General features: G+C 36.2%; 1 protein-coding gene across 8 annotated transcripts in view; it reads left to right on the top strand.

The window, feature by feature from the left end:
• The window catches only part of NFIB (nuclear factor I B), a 259,017-nt gene that overhangs the window by 209,799 nt on the left and 23,275 nt on the right, over positions 1 to 25,943 (top strand). For 3 of the 8 annotated variants that reach the window (XM_062514005.1, XM_062514008.1, XM_062514013.1), the window contains 3 exons: positions 12,561 to 12,692; positions 14,968 to 15,152; positions 25,631 to 25,796. In XM_062514005.1, coding sequence (XP_062369989.1) covers positions 12,561 to 12,692; positions 14,968 to 15,152; positions 25,631 to 25,796 — 483 coding nt within the window. The remainder of the gene's footprint in view (positions 1 to 12,560; positions 12,693 to 14,967; positions 15,153 to 25,630; positions 25,797 to 25,943) is intronic. The other 5 variants (XM_062514010.1, XM_062514011.1, XM_062514012.1 and 2 more) reach the window with 2 other exon arrangements.

Consider the following 25,943-nt stretch of genomic DNA (forward strand, 5'->3'; position numbering starts at 1 on the left):
TTTTGACTGTTTGAAGCATTCACTTTTGAATTTTTTAAAAAGAGGCTTGTCTGTGGTTTTGCATAACCTAACTTAAGAACAGCAAATAGGAGATCTGCCATCCAGAATCTTCCTCTTTATACAAAATATTTTTCTGTGATGCTATCTGTTTTGCTGTGAAATTTTATTATGATTTTTCATGAAAGATGGGAAACGTACCTCAAATAACTCTTTTACTTTCTAGATAAATTATTTTTATAATTGTAGGGAAAACATTTTGTTTTTCATCTCTCATGTATCCCCATTTGTGAAATGAAGTAGTTTTGTACTTCTGCATGAGCTGTAGGAGCTTCTGGAAAGGTCACTACCATATAGACTCCTGAATACTGCTGACAGAGCCTTTCACAGATGATCTGTATAGTTCTCAAGTATCTCAACTGCATTTTAGGTCTTGGCTCATTCTGCTGGCAAAGAATTATTTTCCATGAATACTGGATTTGATCATGTTTGTATGAACTTCACATTACAGTTATCAGTAGTGAACACTGTTATGGTTTAAATTTCTTTAGTGTGTTTACAGTGAACCTTTACTTAATTTCTGTGTCATTAGGTAGCTAGACTTCTGGAGTGAAACAGCTTTTTTAGTGTGTTACATAAAACAGGGAACTGCAATATGAGGAAGAAAGAATGAAGAAAATAGACTTGAATCAGTGTGTTTTACTTTTGCTTCCTGGAGTTTATATTCCTCTCCTATCCTCCAGCACTAATGGGTGGAATTTTACCAGATCCCTGTCAGAAAGGTTTAAGGCCTTCATTATTAGGGATTTTGTTTTTTCCATCCTTAAGGTGTTCTTCCCTTCCTGCAGGGGCACTGATACAGCACTGTCCAGTGCAAAAACCTGAGGAAAAAGAAGTTATTTGTCCCTAAAAAGTTATATTTGCCTCTGATAATTTGCTGCAGAAACACCATAACTAGTAACTGCAATGCATGCCCTGGCTCAGTGGGAAGGGGTGTGGGGCAGCTCTTGACATATTTGTTCTGCTGCTAGTTTGTTAGATGCTTGATATCATCTTCATGGCACTGATTTCATCTCTCTGGTGACCAGTGGTACAACCCAAAGGAGTGGCATGAAGCTCTGTTGGACAGATGTAGGTTAGATATTAGAAAAAGGTTTTTCACTCCTAGGGTGGTTGAACAGGCTCCTCAGGGAATTGGACACAGCTCCAGTCTGACAGAGCTCAAGAAGCATGTGGGCAGTGCTCACATTTGGACACATGGTTCTTGGTACTGCCCTGCACAGGGCCAGGAGTAGGACTTTGGTGATCCGTTGTGGGTCCCGTCCAGCTCTGGATAGTCTATGATGGTGCTGTTACTTATATGTATCTGTGTAAAAGCTCCTTTCAGACACAGATGTTTTATCATGATATTGTATTTATGAGTACCTATTTTTCTGCTTCCATATGCCTGCAAACACAAAGACAATTTAAATAAATTTTGGAGGTGGTTTCTGTGGCAGAGATTTCACTTGTGTTACTTCCCTCTCATCTATGTAAATCTGTGTGCTGTATGAGGTTAGGGAATAAAGGAAAAAGAAATAAGCCTTTAGGGTCATAAATCTGTGTGCTGTATGAGGTTAGGGATAAAGGAAAAAGAAATAAGCCTTTAGGGTCATATGTGTTTATCCAGTGTCAACAAAGAATGCTCATGTAGTCACAACAGGCAGTCACCAGCATCAAAAATGAAAATAATTTGACAGTACCCACAAATAAAAGTATGTCTCTGAATATCATGTTTATGGATAAATAACTTCTCTACCACTCTAATGCAATTTTAACTTTACTAAGGTGGTAACACCAGGAATAGTGTTGATACTAAAATGTACCATTGTTCATTTCAGTTTCCTTGTCTCAGTTTTGAACTTGACAGAGAGAGGTCTCTAACTTCTGAGCTGAAATAGATTTAGTTTCTTCATCACCATATCTAAATATAAAGCATTTTCATAGAAATTGAAATTGCAGAGTTTTGAAAGACTCATTTATCATTATCATTTCACATCTTTATTTAACTATTTCTAACGTATCAGAAATGTCATGAGTGTGGTAGTTTGGAACTGGAAAGTTGCAGTAAAATAGTGGCATCTGAAACATATTTGAATAAAATATTTAGGAGTTTCCTAGGAGTTTCCTAGGTGTCTTAGGGGTATTCTAAAAGTTTTGGTAGAGGGAATGAGACAGAAATTAATGAGCAACATAGAAATATACTGATACTGAAAACAGGACAGAGGAAAAGCTTGCAATAGGGTGAAACAGGTTAAATAAATCTTCCATTGCTTTGAAAAAACAAATATCATAGTTTAGCGGGCAAGAAGACTTCAGGAGAGGAGTGATTTTGCATTCCTGATAGGTTTTATAGCTTCTCTGTGCAGGCATGTATCATGAGGGTCAGAGACATGGTTTCAGGGGTACTTGTGGTAGCATTTTTGAAACTAAGAAAAAGAAATGTAGCCCAGTTACAGTAAAATATTGCTCATACCAGACTCTGCTTTCTATTGTAAAACTCCAGACTGTCATTTTGCTATTAACTGTCTTCCTGTCACAGTACTTCCAAAAATGTTTTGATAAGATTTCCAGATGTTGTACTTTATAGTATCTTTTGGGGAGTTGTCTCTTTGAAGATGTAACTCTGGGCAGAAATAAGCAAGCATATCTTAAAAATAGTAACTATATAGATGGCATACACTTGGTAAGAAACAAATCCAAAGAGTTATGTTACCAATCTGATATAAAAACGCAACCCCCATCTAATTAACCAAAATTAACATAAAAGTAAGTTTTTAATATTTTTATTTATTGAAGACAGATTTTTAATCCTTATAGAAGAAAAGAAAATCTTATGAAACCATTATACTGTCCTGAAGGTTTACTTCACTGGCTTGCAAAATTTTGTGACTATTTTTAAAATATATGTAACCACAAGAGTATGTGTAACTGTTTCAAAACAGATTTTAAAAAATACTGTGGAATGACAGTGTTGTTTTTTGCAATGTGGGAAGATTATGTAGTTTGTGCTATTGTTTCTGCTATGTTGAAAGGCTTAAAATATGCTTCTATTGGTGTGATTTTTTGAAACAGGTTTGAGGTTTTCTGGAAGAGCAAGTAGGTAGGTTTATATCTGCAGAGATTTCTCCCAAGACTTTTGACATTAGCCTTTCAAGTAACTAACTGTCCTCCAAAAATCGTGCAGTCCCAGAAAGTGAAAAGTCATCTCTGAGAATGGTGCATTACTTAGAGGTAGAGCCCAAACATGACAATTAGCATTTCAATTGCTGTGTCTTCTGTTAGATGTTGTGCAAGTTATTTTTTCTCTCTTATGCCTTGCTTCTTTCAACTGGGTGCCTTAATAACTTCAATAAAGTCTGGATCATTTCTTATACCTCCATCAATTAGAAATATATCTGTGTCTAATAAGTAATTTGCTGTAGATCTCTTCCAGTATTCCTTTCTCCAGGTTGCTGTTACTGAATTCTTTACTATGTTTCCATATTAAACAAAATTTTGAGTTCCTGCACTAGTAAGATTTTGTGAGTTAGATGTAAGTTTCTTCCTGAGTAAAATTGATGAGTGCTTTAGAAATTTAGAAATGTTATGCAGTAAAAAAATTTCCCCTCACTATTTGGAAAAGGAAGTTGCTAAAAAAGACTCTGGTGATTAGTGCAATGTCTAAAGAGTATTTAGGATTTAACAGGGCTAAAAACTGTTAAAGTACACCTTGATTTACTAGCTGGTAAACAAATCAGTTTCTTTTTTCTTAGCTTGTAAGGAAACAGGAATATCAAAAAAGAGAAGGACTCTGTGTGCATCTATGGCCTCCTTTCTGAAAGCTGGCTTAGCCAAGTTCATTAACATAATTGCAGACAATTTCTGTTTTTGACCTTGAGATCTGTTTTACTGTTATAACGTTACAACACTGTACATAGGAAATAAATAAAAGAGTTGTCATCAATGCACACCGTTCATGACAAAAGTGGAGAGATTCATGTGGATTTCCACAGTAGTCAGGTGCCTGGAAATACTGAATATCAATATACAATGAAGTGAATTTTAATTTTACAGTTTCTTCATCATGTTCATTCACTTACACCTCACCCACCTCTACCAACAGTCAAGAGCCAAGATGCCATCATTCCATTAAAACTGAAACGGCTGGACTGCCTTCACCTGTTGTTTGGCCAGCGTCTGTTGGACCCTCCACTTCTCAGGTCCCGACACCTTTTGCTGGATACTCCTCTTCTGGACACTTGTCCCCTTTTTCTTTCTCCCCACCCACTGGAAATTCCTTCCCCATTGGGGTCCTTCCTGATGGTTCTTTCTTTCTTGGGTCTTCTTCTCATCAACTGTCAAGGATGGATGTTCTCATTTCTGAAGTGAGGGAACTAAAAGAGGAAGTAGTTAATGTGGTCCAGGAGTTGAGAACGGTAACAGAACACCTTGGCTTTTTGGTGTCCTGTGCTGGACAGGGTTCAGGATTTTTTCCAGCTCCTGGTGCTCCTTCTGAGGGTTAATACAATAAAAACACACTCTCCATATAACAGATCAATTCAGCTTGCATGGTTTACCTTGATGAATAACTGTTTAATGCCATTCAGTGTTTTTGACTTAGTCTGAATTCTCAAAATCCTTCTATGTCAAAGTATGTTTGAAAGCAATGTGTGTCTTGTTAGTAGCTTGTTGCTTCTGCCTTTGTATATTTTATTATTTCAGAATACTCTTTAAACAATGTATACACACACATAGACATGCGTTTCAAATCTGTGTATCTCTATATAATACATATTATTTTATTTGTTCTTGACTAGTATGATGGAATTATTTTCAGCACTGTAGTCAAATGCTACCACCTGATAAATTTTCATAACTTCACAATTGTAAAACAAGAGATACTTTTCACTGAGACTAACTTCTCAAAGTGTATTCCCAGAGTAAATTCTTAGCCATGGCTTCTGTGAGCTTGTTGGCTGCTGTGATGCTGAAGATGGTATCATGGTAACAAATAATAGCCTTAACAAGGAAGAGTTACCTGAAGGCTCAATTTGAGTTCTTGTTCTTCCTCAGTGCAGAAAAAGATGTTAACGGAGTTCAATGAATGGACTTTGTCTACTTGTTAAAAATAATTATTTAAGTGTTTAACTATCCCAACATTTAACATTTAATTTAGCGTTAAATGTTAAATGATGAGGTTGTTTAAACAAATACACAATCAACAAGGAATTAGTTTACTTTTGTTTTCTGTAGTGGCAATTTTATTAGAAAAGCTGCTGGTAACTGAAATAAGTCAAATATTATTTTTATAAAGATGAAAAACACTTAAAGGTAGAAAGGCACTAAGTATAGAAAAAAAGGTGAAGGATCTCCCAAATGCTTATTTAATGAAAATACAGAGAAAGAAAAACATATCATGAACAGGATGGCAAAAATATTACCTTAGAATGAGTAAGTTTCTTGTATATCAAGAAAATGGTCATCCTGCATTATTGAGAGTGATTCTAAGTTTATACTCTCTTCAAAAAATAAAGCACAAATATTACTTCTGTTTTTCTGTATTTAAAATAGATTTAGACAAATTTACAATTTGTTCATAAGTATCTTCAAGTATTCAGAATAGCAGATGAGAAAGTTTTTATTCTGGACAGAGCAGAGACGTGACTTTTCCTTTAGCCCATGAACATTCAGATTTCTGACTGAATGAAGAGTAAATAAATGTTTATAAATATAAACAGAAATATAAATACAGTTGGAGATGCAATAGGAAGCATACAAAAAAGGTTTTTTTTTTTTTTTTTTTTGCGCTCCTGGAAATGACTGTTACTTGCTCAATAAAGTCACTGTAAAAAATCTTATTACAGATTCTTTGTCTTTTGTTTTGACAAATGCATTATGGAAAGACCTATTACTTAATGTTTTCTATGTGTGATTAGCGAGATGAATACACTCATACTGATCAATGAAAGATGTTAGTGCAAAAGAATATTCTCTTTTATTCACGGCCATTATCCTGTGATGAATTTTATATCATGACAATGTCTTATTATCTGGATGGTAGATATCCTTTGATTGAAATTAGTGATAAAATGAATGTCTTAAAGCAAGATTTGTCCTGGGAGCTATTATGTGTAATTTTGTTCTTCCAATTTTGCTGAATAAGAGATTCAGTATTTCAAAACTGATAATCTCTTTTTAGAATTTGTAGGGTATGTGTAAGTCTGCATAATGTATGCGTTGGATGTATGTGGTGCAGAATATTTTAATTTATGGAAAGAAGAGGTATAGTAATTTTTTTGGATGCCTCCATTCATAGATTCTTTGTTTCTCTGTTTGTACACAGTTATATTTCAAAACGTACTTTTTTACTGCTTTCAAGCAATCTGTATCAAACTTGATCAATGTAGTTTATTTCAGTGTGACTTAATGATTTCGTCTGTATCTGAAACCATTCCCCAGATGGATCAACAATTAATGTGACACGCTTAAAATATCTGTAACTGTTACCAGTGCAGACTATAATAGTAATAAAAAGGAGATTTCATAATCTGAATGCTTCTAAATCAACAAATTCCCTCATATTATTTTATCTCAATTAGCCCTTTAATGTTATTGCATTAGAAACTGGAAACACTTTTGTGACTTTGGCACTTATGGTTACAGTATTAATTTTATTTTCTGGCCAAGGTCCTTGGAGTCTTAGCATTAATGAAAAGTTAACAGCTGTATGTTTTTCCTTGAAGTCTGGATTACTTTCTGTAGGATAACTTAATAAATGACTAAAATGTACTCCAAAGTCTTTATAACTTTTTTGGTTTTTTTAGGAAAATTTTTCTTATTCTCCCACAATGCTCTTCTATCACTGCTACATACAGGAATCATACCTCATAACAATGATTCATAGCTGATGAAATGGCCCAGTCTATTTCAGAAGTTTAAAGATAAGTCAAAAAGTACCTGAAACACACTGGAGGTGCTTAAGGGTTTTTTATGGTAGTGGCTTTATAAATGATTTTATATATATTTGTTGTAGCTACTCTCTACTCTACTCTACTCAATACTGTACTATACTATACTATACTATACTATACTATACTATACTATACTATACTATACTATACTATACTATACTATACAAAAATACTATAGTATTTTTGGTCTGATGCCTTTAATATCTGTTTCCAAAGTCAGCCTCATTACTTGCAGTGCCTATTCCGTGTTTAATAGGTAGCCATCCCACTGAGCTCTGTGTTAGTCCCATCTAATCTGGGGGGGCCTGTATGGTGGCAGAACTGGTGTCATCTGATGGGCTGTAGGGGTACAAAACTGATTGGATAAGCTGAGTCTGCAGTTGTAGGAAGACATGAGACAGGAGAGGGTGCAGAGGTGCAGCTGGTCCCTGTGAGACATTCTCACGTCCTTCCAACAGCAGCACCCCAGATGCCAATGGTCTCCATGACAGCACCTGCAGCTTGGGGCCCTCACAGCAGGACAGTGTTTCTGGTATGACATGAGGGTGAGGAAAGGTGAGGAAGGCTGGGCAGCTTTAGCTAGAAGAGCAGTGCATGGGAAAAGGAAATGTGTATTTTCTCCTAACATAGTCATGCTGATTATAAACCTCTTCTGGGATTTTTACTGTTACTTCCCAGTGAGAAGTGGTGAGGAGTGTTTAAAGGATGAAAATGAAGAATTGCTGCCCACAGCTTTTGCAGGACAGCATGCCATAGTTTCAGCCTAATCCTGGTGGAAATAGCTGTAAATTTACATAGGCAAAATCTCTTTGGGGGGGCAGTTAATTACCTGCATGTCATATGATACTGTCAAACAGTTAAAGGAATAGGTCTGTATGTCCTGTCCTATAGCTAGACATTTTTTGAAGTTACTTTGGGATGTGGATAGTTTTGGTGCCCACATATTCAATATTAATCTGACCATCAGAGATTTTGTCATCCCCCATTTTATAAATGGCCTTGTGTTAAAATTGAAAAAAATGTTTAAAAATTACATTTAGGAAATGTGTATGCAGGTTTCCAAATTACCTTAGCTTAAATGTCCATGGACTACATTATATTTTCCAAAAGCTAGTGCATATAATTTTAACATGAACTGTATTGAGTTGTTTTGCTTTCTGTCCATGAAAAGTAGGACAATCAGTAATGCAATGGAGAAGTTCAGTTGTCCAACTTATACAGCTAGTCATAAACACCAGCAAAGGTTGTCCTACATTCATTTATACAGGAACTTGTCTGGGGTTTCCATGTTGCCTCCCTATATCTCCCCTCTCCCAGTATGTTGGGAAGTGTATGGGCAGGTAGGTTAAACCCTTCTGTCTCTTGTTCAAACCCCTTTCTGCTGAGGTGAAGGAAATCTTCAAGGTAAACACAGCCCACAGAATGTTACTGTAGGCAATGGAGTACAGTATTCTGCAAGTTCATGTGGGTAAGGATGAGAAGAATGACATGTCTGCTCCGTCTAAATGGTTTTAATTTTTGTGTTTCAGTTGTCTGGAAGTTCTTGTACCACTTTCTTCTTTTACGTATATTAATACTTATAAAACAAAGCAAAATAAAGTAGTGTAATTTATTATAAGACCAATTAAAGAAGAAATAATTAATTTGGTATTGCAAATAATTTACTCACTTTGCTCTAGCTTTTCTGAATTGCAGTATTGTTGCAATGCTTTTCTTGGCAGCCTACAATACTGGAAACGATATTGGTACAAATTTTAGTCTAGTCTCTCTTCCCAGGTTTTTCAATACAAATCTTAAAAGACGGTGCATTGAAATGGTTTATCAGTTGTGAAATGGCATACTAGCACAACAGAGCATTTGATTAGCCTTCGGCATGCTTCCTGATGGGAAAACAGGTGTCACAGTCTGGTAGACTGGATTGTGTAATATCAGAGGTGTGCCTGTGAAAATAATGTTGGTGCTAAGTAGGCTGATTTGAAAATGGGGGATTATCAAATATTCATACACTGAAATATTCTAATCTAGTGTAAAATTTTCATATTTAAAATGGTTTTTCACACTTAGTGTAGAAGTAAAAGTAAAACTGAAGTCAGTTTTAAAAATGTGAAGTAAAACAAATAAGTCTTTTAAACATGAAGTGTGCAGCTCTTCCCAAACCTTGACACTGGTCCGAAAGGTCAGAATGCTCTCAGCTGCTGAGCAGTATGCATGCAGCTGCATGACCCTGTTATTTCACTCAAAAGTGAGTACAAAGGCCTTCACCTTGAGAACTGCTAAACAAGTCTCAGAAATCCATAGCACAGAATTGACCATGATTTGTTTGTTGTAATTTGTTGATTTTTGCATTCTGGAGAACCTCAGTTACCAGAATTTTCATGGAAGTAAGCAAATTTTTAGGAAGCCTTGTCTCTGGTCCAACATAACACTCACAGTGAAATGGAATGAGACACCAAAAAGTCAAGGATTAAGGCATAGATTTGTAAAAGGGATGAGCTAGTTGCAAAGACTTGTCTCTGTCTGATGCAGAGCAGGAACTCTAAACCAGTATCTCTCTGCTACAAACATCAAGTATCTCAGACACTCAGCTGTTCAGGCACATCTCTCTTTCCTATTTATTCACATATCTATATAAAAATGTGGTCCCACTCATCTTCTTCTTTTTGTGGAGAAGATAAATGAATTAAAATATTTTGATTTTTGTGATTCTTAGTTTCCATCCAGTCCCAGTGCCAAGTCTTTAGGGCAGATATAACAAAGGCTTTTTTCAACAAGGGAGAGGTGGTTGTGGTTTATAGTCACTCAGCTGTCAGTATTCAGCATTAGGTGCTTTATTAAAATGCACAGTTGAAAAATACATAATTCTTACAATGTTAAAGGGAATTGCATTGAGCTCATCAGAAAATTGGTGATGCCGGCTCTGCCTGTGCAAAGAGCCTCTGCTCCTTCTTCACGTGTTCAGGTGTAAAGCAAAAAAAAAAAATTATCCTGAGTACAGTGAGATTTCTTGTCATTATACAGGCATCTAAAGTGAATTCAAAATTTTACCTAAGTTTTCACATGTTTCATGCAAGTGTACCTATCAGATGAAGTGAAGTCTGAGGCCAAGCAGGGTGTAATGTATGTATCTTACCACCAGAAATCCTCCCAAGTACTTACTGCCTCTGGGAAAGAGCAACTCATTTGAAAATGTAGCATGGAAGGATACTTCTTATGGTGCTATGGACTCCACAGATTTTGTCCTTCATTATGGTGATAGATACTGCAGGCTGAATATGGATTTATCTTACTTTCTCTGGAGGTGATGCTCCAGACCATAGTGAGTTGTAAATAAATCTTTACAGATTGTTTTTTTGCAAGAGTGTACCTTGTAAAGAAAGTGTTGTGAAACCAAGCAGTAGAAAATAATAAGAGTTCTAGATTAAAAGATTAAAATATATTTATTATTTGCTTATGGATTCTTCTTGCTCGGCTCATCAACATCTCTCATAAACAAGAAAGAGAAGCTGCTATGCTTCTCTTGGTGGTGGTGATCAAGAAAGCAGGTCAGGTGACCAGAAATCAGCATGTGGATGTTTAAACTTGCCCTGGGTCACTGTTTGATCCCAGCTGAGTTCTCCTTACCGGTGCAGTGCCAAGATGTCATTCATCCAGAACTGCCTGGATGGCAAGCTGCTTTGGACTGAGGAAGAGGGTCTTTGCTTTGATGAGGAAATTGTCAAAACTCATGTCTCATTAGTGTTTCCTAAGGTTCTTTGGAAGTGAACAACAGTTTAATTAAAGGCTGATATAAACATGTTTCTGCACTTTCCCCGCAGCATTTTATCACATTCAAATTGATCAAAATTGCTGCCTTGGGCTGTCTTGAGCAGCTATACATCTGGAGCACCATTTGTGCAAGCTGTTGATGAACAGGCTACAAATGCTATGTTTCACAGCAGCTCTTCTGCCTTCCTATGTAGGCAGATTTACCTTGTTAAAAGATGAGATGTTCTAACTATTTTTGTTTTCATAAACTCTTTTCACTTTAATGTGATGCTTTAAAATGTATAACATGCTACTTGTTTGGTTGCTTGTGTCCTGTATCTCCAAAGTAATATAAGAATAAAAATAGTAGTGATTTGGAACAGTGCTGAGAATTTCACATTTGAAGAACATTCTCAGCAGGACAGGACATGGTGTCTGATTAATTTTGACCTTACAATGACTTTGTCCGAGTGTTTTTGGCATCTTTCTGCTTTTCATCTGTATTTCAGATTTTTTTTCCAAAAGTCTGTTTTATTTTCTTCTCAAAGTAATAAGGATTGGAATCCCTTCCTGAAACTTTAAAACAAATAAAGCATTTTTCAGCAGCATTGTTGAAGATATGAACTTTTCAGGGTATTGAGGCACTCATCAGACATAGTAATCAGGATCAAAGTGAAGGGTGGGAATTGCAGGAGATAGTGGAGGGTCACAGGCAGAGTCTGCTCTGGGTCTGGTGCCTTTGCCTGTGCATGGCTTGACAGCAGGATGGGACAGAGTAAAGAAGTGGACTCTCAGTTTCATGTGTCCTGCTCTGAGTTCAGTTCAGAGAGCATTGGTCCAATTTGATCTCAACAAGACACTCACATTTTGCAGGCCTGTCTTAGCAGAATTGAATGTGCCGACATTAAAAGGGTCAAAAATCCTTTTAAAAATAACATGGTTCATGTAAGAAAGTCAGCAGCACTGTGGGCCCTGTCCAGTAAAGTGCTTAAGAAATTACCTCTACTTTGAACATAAGTTGTTCCACTGATTTGAAATGGAACCAATTACAATATTGATGCCTATTCTATAAAAATATTTCAATTAAATTTGTAATAATTTGGAGCAAAGTACAAAAAATATTAATCAATTAATTTAAACTTTCAGAAAAAAATTCCATATTTTTGCTCTGTGGAACATCAGTAAGCTTGGTAGAACTCATGCATTTGTCCCTACTAGTGTGTAATCTTCACATAGTGAGCTCTAAAAAGATATTTTTATTGAGAGGGAAACTCAGAGGAAGAAATGACAAGACCATCCTTGAGATGTGGAAAGTATGAGACAAGTTAAAGTATCCCTTGTTCTCAGTGAGGTTACATTGTTTCACTGTGGTTTTGGGAAGAGTAAGGGATAAGTTTTGGAGTAATACAATAATAAATACCATAAACCAGCATGTGTATGGCAATTACCCTACACACCAGATTGTAGGTGTTCCATTAAAAAATGCAATAAAAATTGTTGAAGGAACAGATGATGTGATGATGGTCTGGGGAGCTGAGAAGTGTCTAGGGAAATTCTAAAGACATACATTTCTTCACTGTTTGACTTGTCTGGTATGAAAATAATGTAGTTTCTGTTTTGCAGGACAAGGACCTGTTAGGACATTTTTTTAAATTCTCATATTTGAAAACAGTAATTTAAAATTAGTTCATTCACCACAGGGGAGTTGGATCATCGTACGATATTTGTGCAAGTACAGCAAAAAGAAATATCTTGAGTCTATAAAATGGTGTGTCCTGAGCCAGGCTTCTAAGCTAATGTCATTGTTACATTGTTTTTGTATTGTAGATATGTCCTCTCCTACAATGAAGAAACCTGAAAAGCCTTTGTTTAGTCCTACTTCTCCCCAGGATTCTTCATCAAGACTGAGCACTTTTCCCCAACATCACCATCCAGGAATCCCAGGAGTTGCACACAGTGGTGAGGGCTATGGAGGAGGAAATAAAAACCTCCCTGTTCATTTGTTCTCTTCTTTCCTACAATCAGATTGTAATGCATTTTTTTCATACTCTCTTAGAGACCTAATCCAATTTATAACACTGGTGAAAATAAAAATAGGAAAGGTTGGGATAACCTTGCAGGAGTGTTCATTTAATTGTTCAAGTAATCTGACTGCTGGAAGTCACTAAAAAGGATTTAAGATTAACCAGTGAATAAAATAAATTGTACAATGCATGAAGAAACTTAGAGAGGAAAAATCCTTCCTGTATTTCATCCTCTCACCTAAATCCTTTTTTTATTATTGTTGCTATGACTATATTGTATTTAAATACCAGAACAGGCAGGATTTAATACACAAGAGAAGTCACAACCATGTTTACTATGTGACATAATGAAATAAGTACCACTGCTTCTTTTGAATGCTGAGTCTAAAGAGTCCTGATTAAGTATTTTCCTACAGATGTTTTCTGAAATAATTGATAAATCCATAGTAAAAATTCACTTGAAGTAAGGATGAGGTAATTGAAATGTGACAGAATGCATGTTGTCTTGAGGGTTCATCAGTAATGACAGGGAAATTCCAGCATCATTGCATATTTAATTTTATAGGTGAGACTGACCCTGTTTTTTCAGAGTACAGTCCTCAGAAATGTCCCTTCAGTATCTCATCATGTCTCCTTATAAACTGTGTATAAAAGTTTTAATTGAGCAGAGCTGAGTGACTAGAGGAATAAAACAGATTTGAAAACTTTGTTCTTTTCTTTCACAAGCAGTTTTTCTTTGAGAAGTTTCTGTTTTATTTTTCCTCAGTGACTTCAAGTGACTCCCTAAATTCATGTATAAAGACTATTTTCCACTTAACATCCACTTATTTTGTATTACAAAATGGCCCTGGACTCATTCTGCAGATACTCAAGCATATAGAAATGATGGGTAAAATTGAAGGAACAGATTTGTCTTCATTCATGTTTGTTTTGCACATCTTAAACTGAACTTGGTGAGGCTGTGAGTAAAATAAACCTGCAAGGAAAAAAAAAAGAAAAAAAAACCAAACAAACAAAAAAACCCAAAAAACCCCTCCCAAAATCTATACTTATAAGTATATATTTGGATTATAGAGTATAGTTCTAAAATACCCATACTTGAGGGACAATCAGAACATAACTTGTGGGTGAGCTATTCACTTGCTGGGCAACTGTATTTTTATCTTTGTAGGCCGTTCTATTATGCCAGTGAGCAATAGCCAAGAAATAGCAAGTCCTTTAAAATTAAACTGAAGAAATATAGAAATGTGAAAGGTGATCCAGAAAGGTAGTGTTGGTGTGCTTGCACTGACATAATAGAGAACCACTGAATGCTTTATAAAAGACTTTGCTTTACAGTCAAGATTTTGTATTTTTCCACTAATGAAAATGGAAACTCCTTATCTCTTCTCCATTTCCATTGAACTAAGTACCACTTTTTTTAATACTAGAAGAAAGCTCTACACTTTAAGACTGACTGCTGGGCTCCAGAAGGACAAGCTGTACCTACCTTGCACTGTGGAAACATTGTCAGTTTAGACACTGCTTACAATCTTAAGATAGAAAATTGTGTTTGTAAAGACCAGAAATAAAGAGAATGAAAAGAATAAAAATGGGTAGGATAGATAATTTTTTATTATCAGAGATAATTTTATTGCATGGGTTGGTTTCTCAGGCCCTGAAGATGAACATTCATTGACACTTTCATAAATATCAATAAATGTCAGCAAATATTTGTGGCAGTATTGAAGAGTAGATATTATCCTGTCCCCAGAGGAGGCAGGTAGAGTGCAGTGCAGTGAGGAATCCTCATTTCTTTGAGCTTGGTGAATTTCCTCAGTGTTGGAGTGCTGCAAATAAAACTGCGGGTTTTATTTAGTATTTGATTAGGGTTTTTTGGGCTCCAGATGGGAAAATTGTGTAACTGGAATATCTTTTATGCTGCAGAAAAATTTCTGTTTAAAAAAAAAAAAAGAAAAAAATTATGATGGCAAAACCCACAACACCAAAACAAGATGCACTATTTATGAATTTGAAACAGTTGCACTTTCCATTTCCTGGCATAATATAAGGGCAGGACCTGTATGTTTTCCTGTAAAGATGCCATAAAGCAGGAGTGCAATATGTTGTTATATAACTGACTTTTTATTTCTCTTGCTGTAACACAGAGATGAAGAATTTTAGAAGAAAAAATATGTGAAGTAATTTAAATTTTATTTTATTTTCTCCAGTCATCTCAACTAGAACTCCACCTCCACCTTCACCACTGCCATTTCCAGCACAAGCTATTCTTCCTCCTGCCCCATCTAGCTACTTCTCTCATCCAACGATCAGATATCCTCCCCACCTGAATCCTCAGGATACTCTGAAGAATTATGTACCTTCTTATGACCCGTCCAGCCCTCAGACTAGCCAGGTACTGTAAAATTATGTGAACTCTCCAAAACAAGTCCTGTGAGGAATATGTTTCTTCTAGGGCATCTAGACTGCAGTCTTGCCGTTTCTGGTCTTAGAGAAATCTGAACAACTTATCCTGTTCATCGTGGTTGAATAAAGGGTGCAGGTTAATCATATTTACTTGCTTTTCCTCAAGCATAAGAAAAATACTTTACTGAAAGCCCTGGAAACAGCAACAGGGCAAGTCCTGGTCCTGCACCCCTTATGCAGATTGAGCCACCAGAGGCAAAGCTCCCACTGCAAGAAGTGTGCTGATACATATGCGTGTCCAAACACATGCATGGACATACAGGTATATTTATAGACTGGCAATGAAAAGATACTCTTGCAGGTTAGTACTTGCCCTGTTCCATAGACACTGATTTTCTTTGCATAATCAACACGGACATACAAATTCTTTTTTACTGCCTTTGTAGAGAACATGCTTGTAGCAGTTGCATTCCTGGCAACTGCAGGGGTTCAAAGTTGTGTCTGATATTGGAAATTAACATGTTTTTCATTAGTGAAGCAATTTGTGAAGGTCTGTGTGCAAAACTACTTTCCATGATAGCATCAGCATGCAGCATTACCATGTGATCTGCACTGCAGGATAAACTGCAGTTAGAGACTTGGTCTGTCAATACCTGGAACACGTCCAATGTCAGTGTAATGTAATCTTTGCTGCTCAGGCTGTTATTTTTTTGATGCCTTGTCTGAAAGGCTCTTGTGGAGCCCTATTGCTTGTGCTTTAGCATGTTTTTTTGGAAGAACCTTGGGTATGTAAACTGAAGAGACAGGTTTCCCTTCTCCAAAGAGTTAGGTTCCTTTGGAAGGACTTTCTTAGCAGGGATGAAGGGGTTGCTATGGCAGTATTTTGTTTTGGGCTTAGTCTGTTTTGTTTTTCACGAATAATGACAGGCCTTGCAGCATTCAATTTGGTTACAGAAGCAATGGAACTTGAGACTTGAGACTGTTCTCTGTTGAATAACAGATATGTAGCCTTTGGACTGTGCAGAATGTCATGGTGCCTATTGTCCTCATGGACTAATTTCCTGGTCCAGCTGCAGGACTTCTTATATATTTAATTACTTATTAAAAAAAAAAATAAAGAAAAAGTGGGTCCATAAAATCAAAATTTACTTTGAAGAAAGAAATCCTAACTATGTGAGTTTTGTTGGCTTACAGCATTACTGCTAATTAAACCAAAAACTGAACGTGGTGTATGTTGACTTCAGAATACAAATTGCTATCTGCACATGGATTAAAATTCTTTCAATCCTGTACAACATTTTTTCTGAGACTCAGCTGGGAATGTTGCATGCAGGACCTGATTTTAATTTGTGTAAAATTTCCATGAATAACAAAGTCTAATTAAGACACCTATTAAAAATCCTTAGTGTTAATTCAGTGCGGAAAATCTCAGAGTTCTGTTGGATTTTTTTTTAAACTGATGTCTTAATTAGGCACTATTAAGGGAAAAAATATGCAAATTAAATCAGGCCCTTACTGTTATGCATTTCTTTAATTATTCAGTGCTTGTTTTACTTACATTTTGATTTCTTATATATGTTAAAAGAGCAGATTAGGTGATAATCTCTCTGGATTGTTCCATATTCTGCCTTGGATCATTACTGAAAAAAAAAACATCTAAATGAAGTATCAAACTGACTTGCAATTGAAAAATGTACTGTCTTACGATTTTAACATTGGAGAGTATATTCACTGAGCAGGAGTTATGCTTTCAACTTTTTCTCAATGCTTTTCCCTTATCTCTGGTTGAAAAAATAATCTTTTGACCTTAAAAGATAAAATTTTAGTCTGCTGATTTTTTACAGAGTAGTAACAAACTGAGAAGACTTCATATTTTGGTATTTTCCATAGGGAATAACAATAATAATTTATTAGTGCAAATTTACTACTTTCATCACTTTTCATAATCTTTTTATTAGGGTAAGTTTTTTCATTTCTTTTGAGGTTTGGTTTAGTTCCTAACAAGATGGGGTGGAGTAAATAACACCACATGTGCAATTTGAGGCATCTGCATCATGCATTCTCCATAATTTATTATCATTAGCCATGATTATTAGTGGAATACTTTAAAAATTTGATTCTTTGAAGTTCATCTCTGAGATTTGCTGTAAGTCAGAGTAGTTGCATGTGTAGTCATAATATCTCTAAATAAAATAGTTAAAGTTTGGCTGTATAAAAAGTAAAAAAGCAGGACTAATTTTTTGCTTAACAAATGAAGAAGCAACTGTCTGTGAAGTTGCAGTGACAAAAGGGAATTGTTCTGATACAATTGGAACTTTTTAGCCAAACTCGTTTTTCTTTTCAAAATAAAACATGAAGTATTCAAACAAATTGAATTATTATAAAATACAAAACTGGATCTGTAGGAATACTTCAAATTTAATTATACTTTCCCACCTCAAAACTTACTCATTTGGATTTCAAAAGGGGAAATATGATGATGGTTTTAATTTAGCTGTAGAAATAGAAAGGATGGATACCCTGACGGTGTTTACCTAAAATGAACTGTTCCTCCTGAACATCTTTCAGTAATACACTAATTTAGATTGTTACAACAAGCAACTGAGATGCCTTGTACTCCCCACAGCAATTTTGAGATTAATTACATTACTGCTGTACTGATTACAGTGAGGCAGTCATGCTATTCAATGGAATACTTTAAGTAAAATTAGTTCAAGGATATAGAGCTCTCATAGGTTCCCATTATGGGAAGCACTGAGCAATTTTCTTGACATAATGTTAAATAGTCCAAATTATGTGTGATGAACAGTCAGGAAGTTCAAACAGGCCCTTTGGCTGCAGCGAAAAATGGTTCAACAATGGATGGTACTAAACAAAAGGGAGCTGTTGCTGCTGGTTTCATGAATATCTGTTTTTTATCCCCTGCTCAATATGGAGAATAAACAAACAAATGTACTGAACATAAATAGACCTTGTTAGATTTAGAGCTGGACTTGTCTCAACTAGTAGTCTGGTAAGTTCCCAAGGTTTTGAGAACTGCTGTACTTCCCACTGATCTAGAATTTCTGCTCAGCCTTTTTTAGTATACTTATTTCCATGATTTTTTCTTAGCTATGTACTCATGTTACTGGTTGAGATTGTATGTGTGGGGATGTATCTGTATTATGATGGGGTGCAGGAATCTCTGATTGATACTGGTTATTCAATGCAAGCTTCATCAAAAGCTAATTGATTGATAGGTGTCGAACCTGTCTGTAGTGTTTATACACATAGGGTGTGTTGAGGTTTTCAAAGCTACCACAAATTTCCAGCATGTATTTCCTTTTTGAATGATTCCAGATGGGTGAATCTTTTAGTCTCAGAAAACATTACCTCCTCTGTGTCTGTGTGCACAAGTACAGACACACACACACACACACACACACACACACACACACTCTCTCTCTCTCACAAATCTTCACACATGAAATTCATTATTACTCAGGAGTGTGTGAATCATATACAGCATCAACACAAGACTTCCAATGAGCCTGAATAAATCGTCAAGCACAACATCACTTGTGTAGCTGAAATCAAACCTGGAACCTCCAAGCATAATTCACAGTTGCGTTAAATGGAATAATTTCCTGGTGAAGGTGTGGTGAATCACAGAAAAGGGATGAGCAAGTGTGATAAAGGAAATATAGTAAAGCAAATAGTTGAGGTGAATCTTGCTGATGAACATCCTGGTGTCTGTAAGATTTTTTTTTTTCTGCCTGAACCATGAAAACAGAAATAGACTATCTTCCCAGCTCTTAGATTATGTTATTATGAAGGACACAGTTTACCTGTAACATTCGCTCAAACGTCGTGATATTTATGATGAAATATGCAATTCATGATACGGTAAAACTAACTGAACTTGATGGGAGTTAAGTATTGGACTGCTTACTTCTTACAAGAATTGGCTTACATGTGCTATATTCTACAGGGTGAGGGAGCTGCTGCATATTTGCAGCATATTTCACTGCATATTTAGCTAAATTTCCTGGGTCTGATAAAACATAATTTATTGCAGCATGAACTAGTTTGCAGCTTTATCTTTTCATTTGTTTTATCTTTGTCTGAAGATAAAAATATCTGAAATTCTTGAGAATAGTTGTTTCTGGAAGCTGATGAAGCCACTTATTTTTGTCTTGTAACTGACTGGGATATTGAACCTTTTGTTCAGTGAAAGGCACATTCTTCAGGGATGCCAGGCAGATGCTTTGTCTTACATTCTTCAATACAATAACTACAGTCATTTGGTGCTGTTGAGGGAATCTTGTGAAGCTCTCTTTGGGCTAGTCAATGTTTCCTGTTGGCTCTTAGGAGAGTACTAGAAGAAAAACCCAAAAAAAGCAAAATTGTGTGCATGTGGTTTCTTTGGTATAGCTAGCACCTCTTTATTTGTTGATGTTCAGACATTTTCAACTTCTTGGTCAAGTCTTTCCTTGTAATTTTTTTAGAAATTATTGAAGATTAAATAAGCAATGTGCAGTTTTTAGTTGTGATTGGGATTGAGAGAATCCTAATTTAACACTATCTCCTGACAAGGTGTTTTAAGATTTAAATGCAGTTGTAAATGATTATTTTGTATTTTGTCTGGTCTACATGCATAAGTCTCCAGAGGTCATGAAACGCTATATAACATAAAGATATTTTTTGAACATCTATCTACAAAGATAATTCCCATGCTTCAGATCCACAAACTTACCCTGTAGTTAAGGCAAATATACAAGAAAACTGGGTTTTCCCTTGTGGTCTACCTGTTGACAAATAACTGACGTTGCAGGCTCACAGGTGAAATTGTGATTCAGCATGTAGGACTCTAGACTGTCTTATGACTCCCATGTCTGAACACGGATTGCTGAAACACTGCAGTTGCTCTTCAGTTTCAGCAGCATTACATCAAGAGGAGAATTCATACATCTGTTCATTACATGAATGCGATTTAGACCTTTCTAGATCAAAGTTGAGACCTTGATTTCTTAGAGAAAGTACAGAAGGGATGTTGTAAGCCAAGAACTGGCTGCAGCTCTTCTTCTAAAGCTACTTTCTCAAGCAGAAAGGTAGCTGCGTGTCATACCACATGAAGCTTTGGTGTGGCATTTCAGAGTGAGGTCTGTGTAAGATGTGCTGTCTTGATGAGCTACTCAGATTGTTAATACGGAAGCTAGGGAGATTAATTCCTGTGAAAAGTGGTAAGGTACACTAAAAGAAGGCAAAGTGCATTTCTGTTGCTACCACAGTATTCAATAGCAGAAAAGAAACCTATGCAGCCTTGATTTGTGTGAAGCAAATGCCTTATGGAGTCCATGAGGTTCAAACTGCCCTACAGTATTTTCTATGGTCTCACTGGTGGTACTCTAGTAATGCCATTCCCTTATGTTTAGCAGAGTCTCAAGAGCCTTATTATTAGTCAGGAGGGTGATAAATTGGGGATATGTGTTTCACACATTTGATGGAACTGCCTGCTGCACCATTGAGCTATGTCTGGTGGGAGAATAACATGGCCATCCAATTTTTAGAGGTGGTTACACATTAGAGTGCTCTAGACAAAAAGGAGAGGAGGAAAGTTAGAAAAATGGAAGATATTTCTGGTTTCTTTCAGTTGTAGATTTTCTAAAACATTAACCACGCTCTGCAGACACTGCACAGCAAAATGATGTGGGCTCAAAGGCAGAACTTACCAGCTATGATCTCCAGGTTCACAGATGTGTCTAGTAAAGAGTTTATAATGTAAGATATTCGGTATGGGTCTGAGGAACCAAAATATCTAGAACTGTACCTCCTATACCTTTATGAACAAAATTAACTCAATCAGCCTTCTCAAAAACTACACTGCCATAGGGTTTTACAGTGATACTGTTCATCATAATATTGGAACTTTGCTTTTACAAGCAACTGGAATTCTTGAGAGGAAATGGGTGACAGTATTTACAAACGTATGATATCTAGTTTGACTAAACTGCATTCACTGGTTTATCACCTGGCTATAATATGATAACATTGTGAAATATAGAATTTCTATTAAAAACCTGTGTTTTAAAAAGAAAATATATTATTTTCCTAGTGTAATGGTTAGTTGGGGTAATACAATCTTTTGTTAAACCAAGAAACTTCTTTCTGAAACACCCAACACAGTATCATACGTAACTATATCTAGGACATGCACAAATTAATATAATTTCTGGCCCTTGTTAATTATTTGTTTGAAGCTGATTTGTACTTACAGTTTCAAGGAAAACTGGATTTACCTTATTTGCAATTGAGAAGTATAATTAAATTTTTTAAAAGTGCATATATGAGCATCAAATATATTTGATAATTTAAGCAATAACTTGTTTGTGTAAATTTTTTAATAGATGTATCAAACTCCTATTATGTTTTGATAACTCATCTGTAGATATCAGTTGTTTCATTATAGTGTCAGAAATACTTTTGTAACACTGAAAGTAGTAAACTATATGGCAAAACACTGAATAGTGACTGGATAACTAAGGTTAAATATGCTGATATTTAGGCATCCATGTGAACAGAAGTCTGAAAGGAGGATGATTAATTACTGATGATAAATATGTTAGAAAATCTTATCAGGGAAAAGAACTACAGTAAATCCTGACTTTAAGAAAGTCTGTATGCATACCTGCTACAGGTTTTTGTTCAGACTTCAGACCCGAGGATTAAAATAAAGTGGGCACAGTGCACACCATCAGATAACAACAGCTTGACATTCTGAGTTGTGTTACAGCTGTGACAGCAAAAATGACTTGTCTTTGGCTTTGGGCCCATAAATGAATTAAACTGTGGCAATTCAAGATGGTGTGGAATTAAAAAAGCTGAAAATTGTTAACACGTCTGAAAATCAAATTATCGTCCAATCCAACAGTAGAAAAATGTATGCCTGCAGTTCATAAAAAGGACTGAATTTCCCAGACCTTCATTGTGTTTACCGCTTTTCCTCACAAATTTTCCAATGCACAGTTTGTTTATCTAACACAGCTGCCTCTACAGTATTTGCATGAGGTTTATGCCTCAGTCACCGCCTCTGTGAATCCATCACACAGACATATTGATGCCCTGTTTGATGGCAGCAGCTGATTCTTTACCGGCAATGCATTTGTCTGTAGGAATCTCTTCAGGAAAACTGAAATTAGAGTATAGAACTTGTTTTGTATAAGGACAATTTGTGTTAAATTATGTACTGTAGGTATTTGAACTTGTAATTCAAGTGGATGTTGTCCAAATAGATAAGCAGTTTCCATTCTAAAATATTTGATATTTGATACAGTTTGATATAACTGTAAGGGAAAAAAGGAAAACAGGTCACATAAGTTTTTTCTAGCTGTCAGTTTTCAATAAGATTATGAAGAGCCTTTTTCTGGCTGAAGAGTTTCCCTTTTTGGACTGAAAACTTAAAGCAGCTCAGAGGACTTGAGACACTTGAGAGAGCTGATGCACATGAGCTTCTACTGCTGTCAATTGCACCATCCAGAATCTGGAGTTTTATTTCAAAAGCTTTTAGTTTTTCCAAAAGTTAACCAAAGTGTCTCCGAAAGTTAACCATAGAAGTGTGAATTGAGTATGAACTGATGCAACACTGTGCATAAATCTGAAGACAGGCCAAAGCAGTAACTCTGAGACAATTACGAGATATGTTTTTTTATGATCTTAAGCTGCAAACTAGTTGTGATAACTTAAATATGTTTGGTTAACTGCCCCACTGTTATTCACTGCATGCAAGAATAACAAATATGGATGGTTTGGGAAGGCTTCTTATGAGAGACATCCTTCTAATGGAATTTGGAAGAGTATGAGAATGCTATTCATAAACTCTGCTTTCAAAAGTAGCACATTTATGAAAAACACTGAAGTTTAAAGCAAACTGCAAGTGTACCATTTCCTATGACAACCTTAATCAAAAGGAGGGCCTTGGTTTACATCTCAAAGTCACCTTGATTGTTGAAGAAGAATAGTATTTGTAAAGTTCACACCAGGTATGTGTTTACCTACAGCTGGATTGCAATTGCATTTGAAATCTAATGTGCAGAGTGTGTAATCTTGGAACTATAAGAATTAAACTTACTGAAGTAACAAATTTTCATTTTCTTTTTCTTCAGAGGTTTCTTTTCTGTCTAGCAGACCTCAGTGTCTTTGTATTGCATCTGCACTCACTTTTACATGTGAGACAGATATAGAACTTCCATTTAGGAGGAAGAAGGGGGGAATAAAAAAAAATAAAGAAATGGAGGCACTTGGTATGGAGAATGACAAACTAAAATCGCTGGTAAATTCTCTATGGGTAGTCAACAAGAACAGTATTTCACCCTCTATTTGAATCGGGTGGGGTGATATACTGCATTGCTATTATGTATCACACAGGGAAGAATTTATTTTCGAAGAGAATGGGGTATAAGTATAATCTTAGTCTTAATCTTTGTCAGAACAAGAAGTGGGTTTGCTCATTTATGCCATATGGATAAGGGTAAAGCTGAGGTCCATGTGAGCCACTGGATTCCTATTGGCTGGGATCACTACAGTACGATATAAGGTGATATGTTTCTGTAAATCATGGTCTCCTGTGACCTTCTAATTTATTTTAATTTATTCTAATTTATTCTAGTCTGTCTTTGGAGACAGGTGATTTTGTAAGCTGATTATACCATCAGTTTAAATCCATGCACTTCACAGAAGTGCAAAGAATCTTCTTTCTTAGTTTTAATAAAAGTTGATCATTTTGGTAAGAGATTCTCAGTTACTTTTGTGATGTTAGCTCACCACATAAGCTAAGGATCCTAAGGTAGCCTTGTGGTTGCAGGTCAGCATCTCTACCTACAAGCTACTGGGTGCAACTGAGAGGTGGTATTCCTTCCAGCAGGCTGTGTGGACAGCTGGACTTCCAGGACAGGAGAGGAGGCTTGCTATGGGAGGCTTGTCTCCCATGAAGTGTAACGAAAATCCAGTCCAACTTAGTGAGCATGTCTTACTGACAAGAGTTGTGTCCAGAGAGTTTTTCTCATGTTGTCTGCAAGTCAAAATTAGTGTGCATTTTGCTGTCATTTTTAACTGTAAGTCTTGTGATTTTAGAGAGGGGAGATAGTCAGCAACTGCTCAATGTTCCTATGGACACCATACTGGTTTCCATTTGCACTTATATTTACTAGTATTTTTTGCTAATTTAGTTTTAGATGTCCTAAACAAGACTCTCCCTTGGGTGCATTTGCAAAGTCTAGTAAATCATACTGCCAGGAAATTTCTTGTGCTATTAATTTTAAATTTCCTCCGTCACAATTTCATTCCATTACCCAAGTATGTATTTCCTGTATTTTCCAAATAATTCCTTCCTCTTCTCTGTGTTTATACTTCTCACATACTGGCGGTAATTGTCTCAGTCCAGTTATTATTTCATTGACATAGTCATGTTTACCTCTTTTAACCTTTCCTTGAATCAGTTGCGTCCTTCATCAGTCAACGTCTTTAAGTTATCTTAATTTGACAAGATCCTTCTGGTTAAAAAATTCCCAGTATTTCATGTTTGTATGACTCTTTTAAAATACTTGTGGCTCATAGATCACATAGTCAGTTTAAGACCGAAGTTATCAGCCGCTGCTGTAATGACTATTTACACCTGGTAGTTGTTGTTGCAAGTTATTTACCATTGGAGTATTTGAGGTCATGTAGAATGTCTAGGATATGTTAAAGCAATGGATAAGCATATATTTACCAGTCAGCTTTGCCATATTCAGATGTGCCTACATGTAGAAAGTATACTACCTTGATGACCTGTATCTGCCATAAGGTCTTACCAGACAGCCTCTCATATCTATGAAACAAGTGTTGTTACTTATTATGCTCTTGATTTATGGAGTTCCCATTATTAAATACTTCTGTGTTTTCAGTAGGTAGCTTTTTTCCAGATATAATGATGTGTACCTTATAGTGTATCGTATCCAAACCCTCTACCCTATTCCCTAATTGTGAATCATTAGTTATCCTTCCAGTGTGAGTAATCTCTGTGGACAACTGTGGTCAAATCTTGGTGATCCTCCAAGCCAGAGTGGTACAGCATGTGAAAACAGAGGTTTGCTCTTAGTACTTCATACATTAGGACCTCATCAGTTTACTCCTATTGTCAGGGGATTTTAGTTCACTGACAGTGCCTGAGCAGCAAAAATATTTTGAAACAATCTGATGCACGTGCACCAAGAAGGAAGAATGCGGAAGAATGCATACCAAAAAGTACTGATACCGAAGCATGTACTATCAATCTGAGAAGGGACCTGCCTGGTGAAAATATCCCATGGAACTTCATAGCCTATTTAGAACAGCACACTACAAAACATAAATGCTGTGATGACAGGCAATTCTGGAAAACCCTAAGATTGGTAGGTTCCTTAAACACAATGTGTATGTTTCACAAGGCATTCTTTTGGTTTTGTTTTGTAGCCTAACAGCAGTGGTCAAGTAGTAGGGAAAGTGCCTGGCCATTTTACTCCAGTTTTGGCACCCTCTCCCCATCACAGTGCGGTGCGACCTGTGACCCTGACCATGACAGATACTAAACCCATCACTACATCCACTGAAGGTGAGGCATCTTCACCTACAGCAACCAGTAAGTATTTCTTTAGGAAACAAAAATGTCCATCGAAGATTTGATATTATTTCAAATTGAGGCCAGAAAAAGGTGCCTTTTCCTACTATTTGACCAAGTGAGTGCTCATTGTTTTACATGGAGAGCAAACATGAACCAACTGCAAAG

This window comes from Cinclus cinclus, chromosome Z, assembly GCF_963662255.1.
Source record: "Cinclus cinclus chromosome Z, bCinCin1.1, whole genome shotgun sequence".
NCBI lineage: Eukaryota > Metazoa > Chordata > Aves > Passeriformes > Cinclidae > Cinclus > Cinclus cinclus.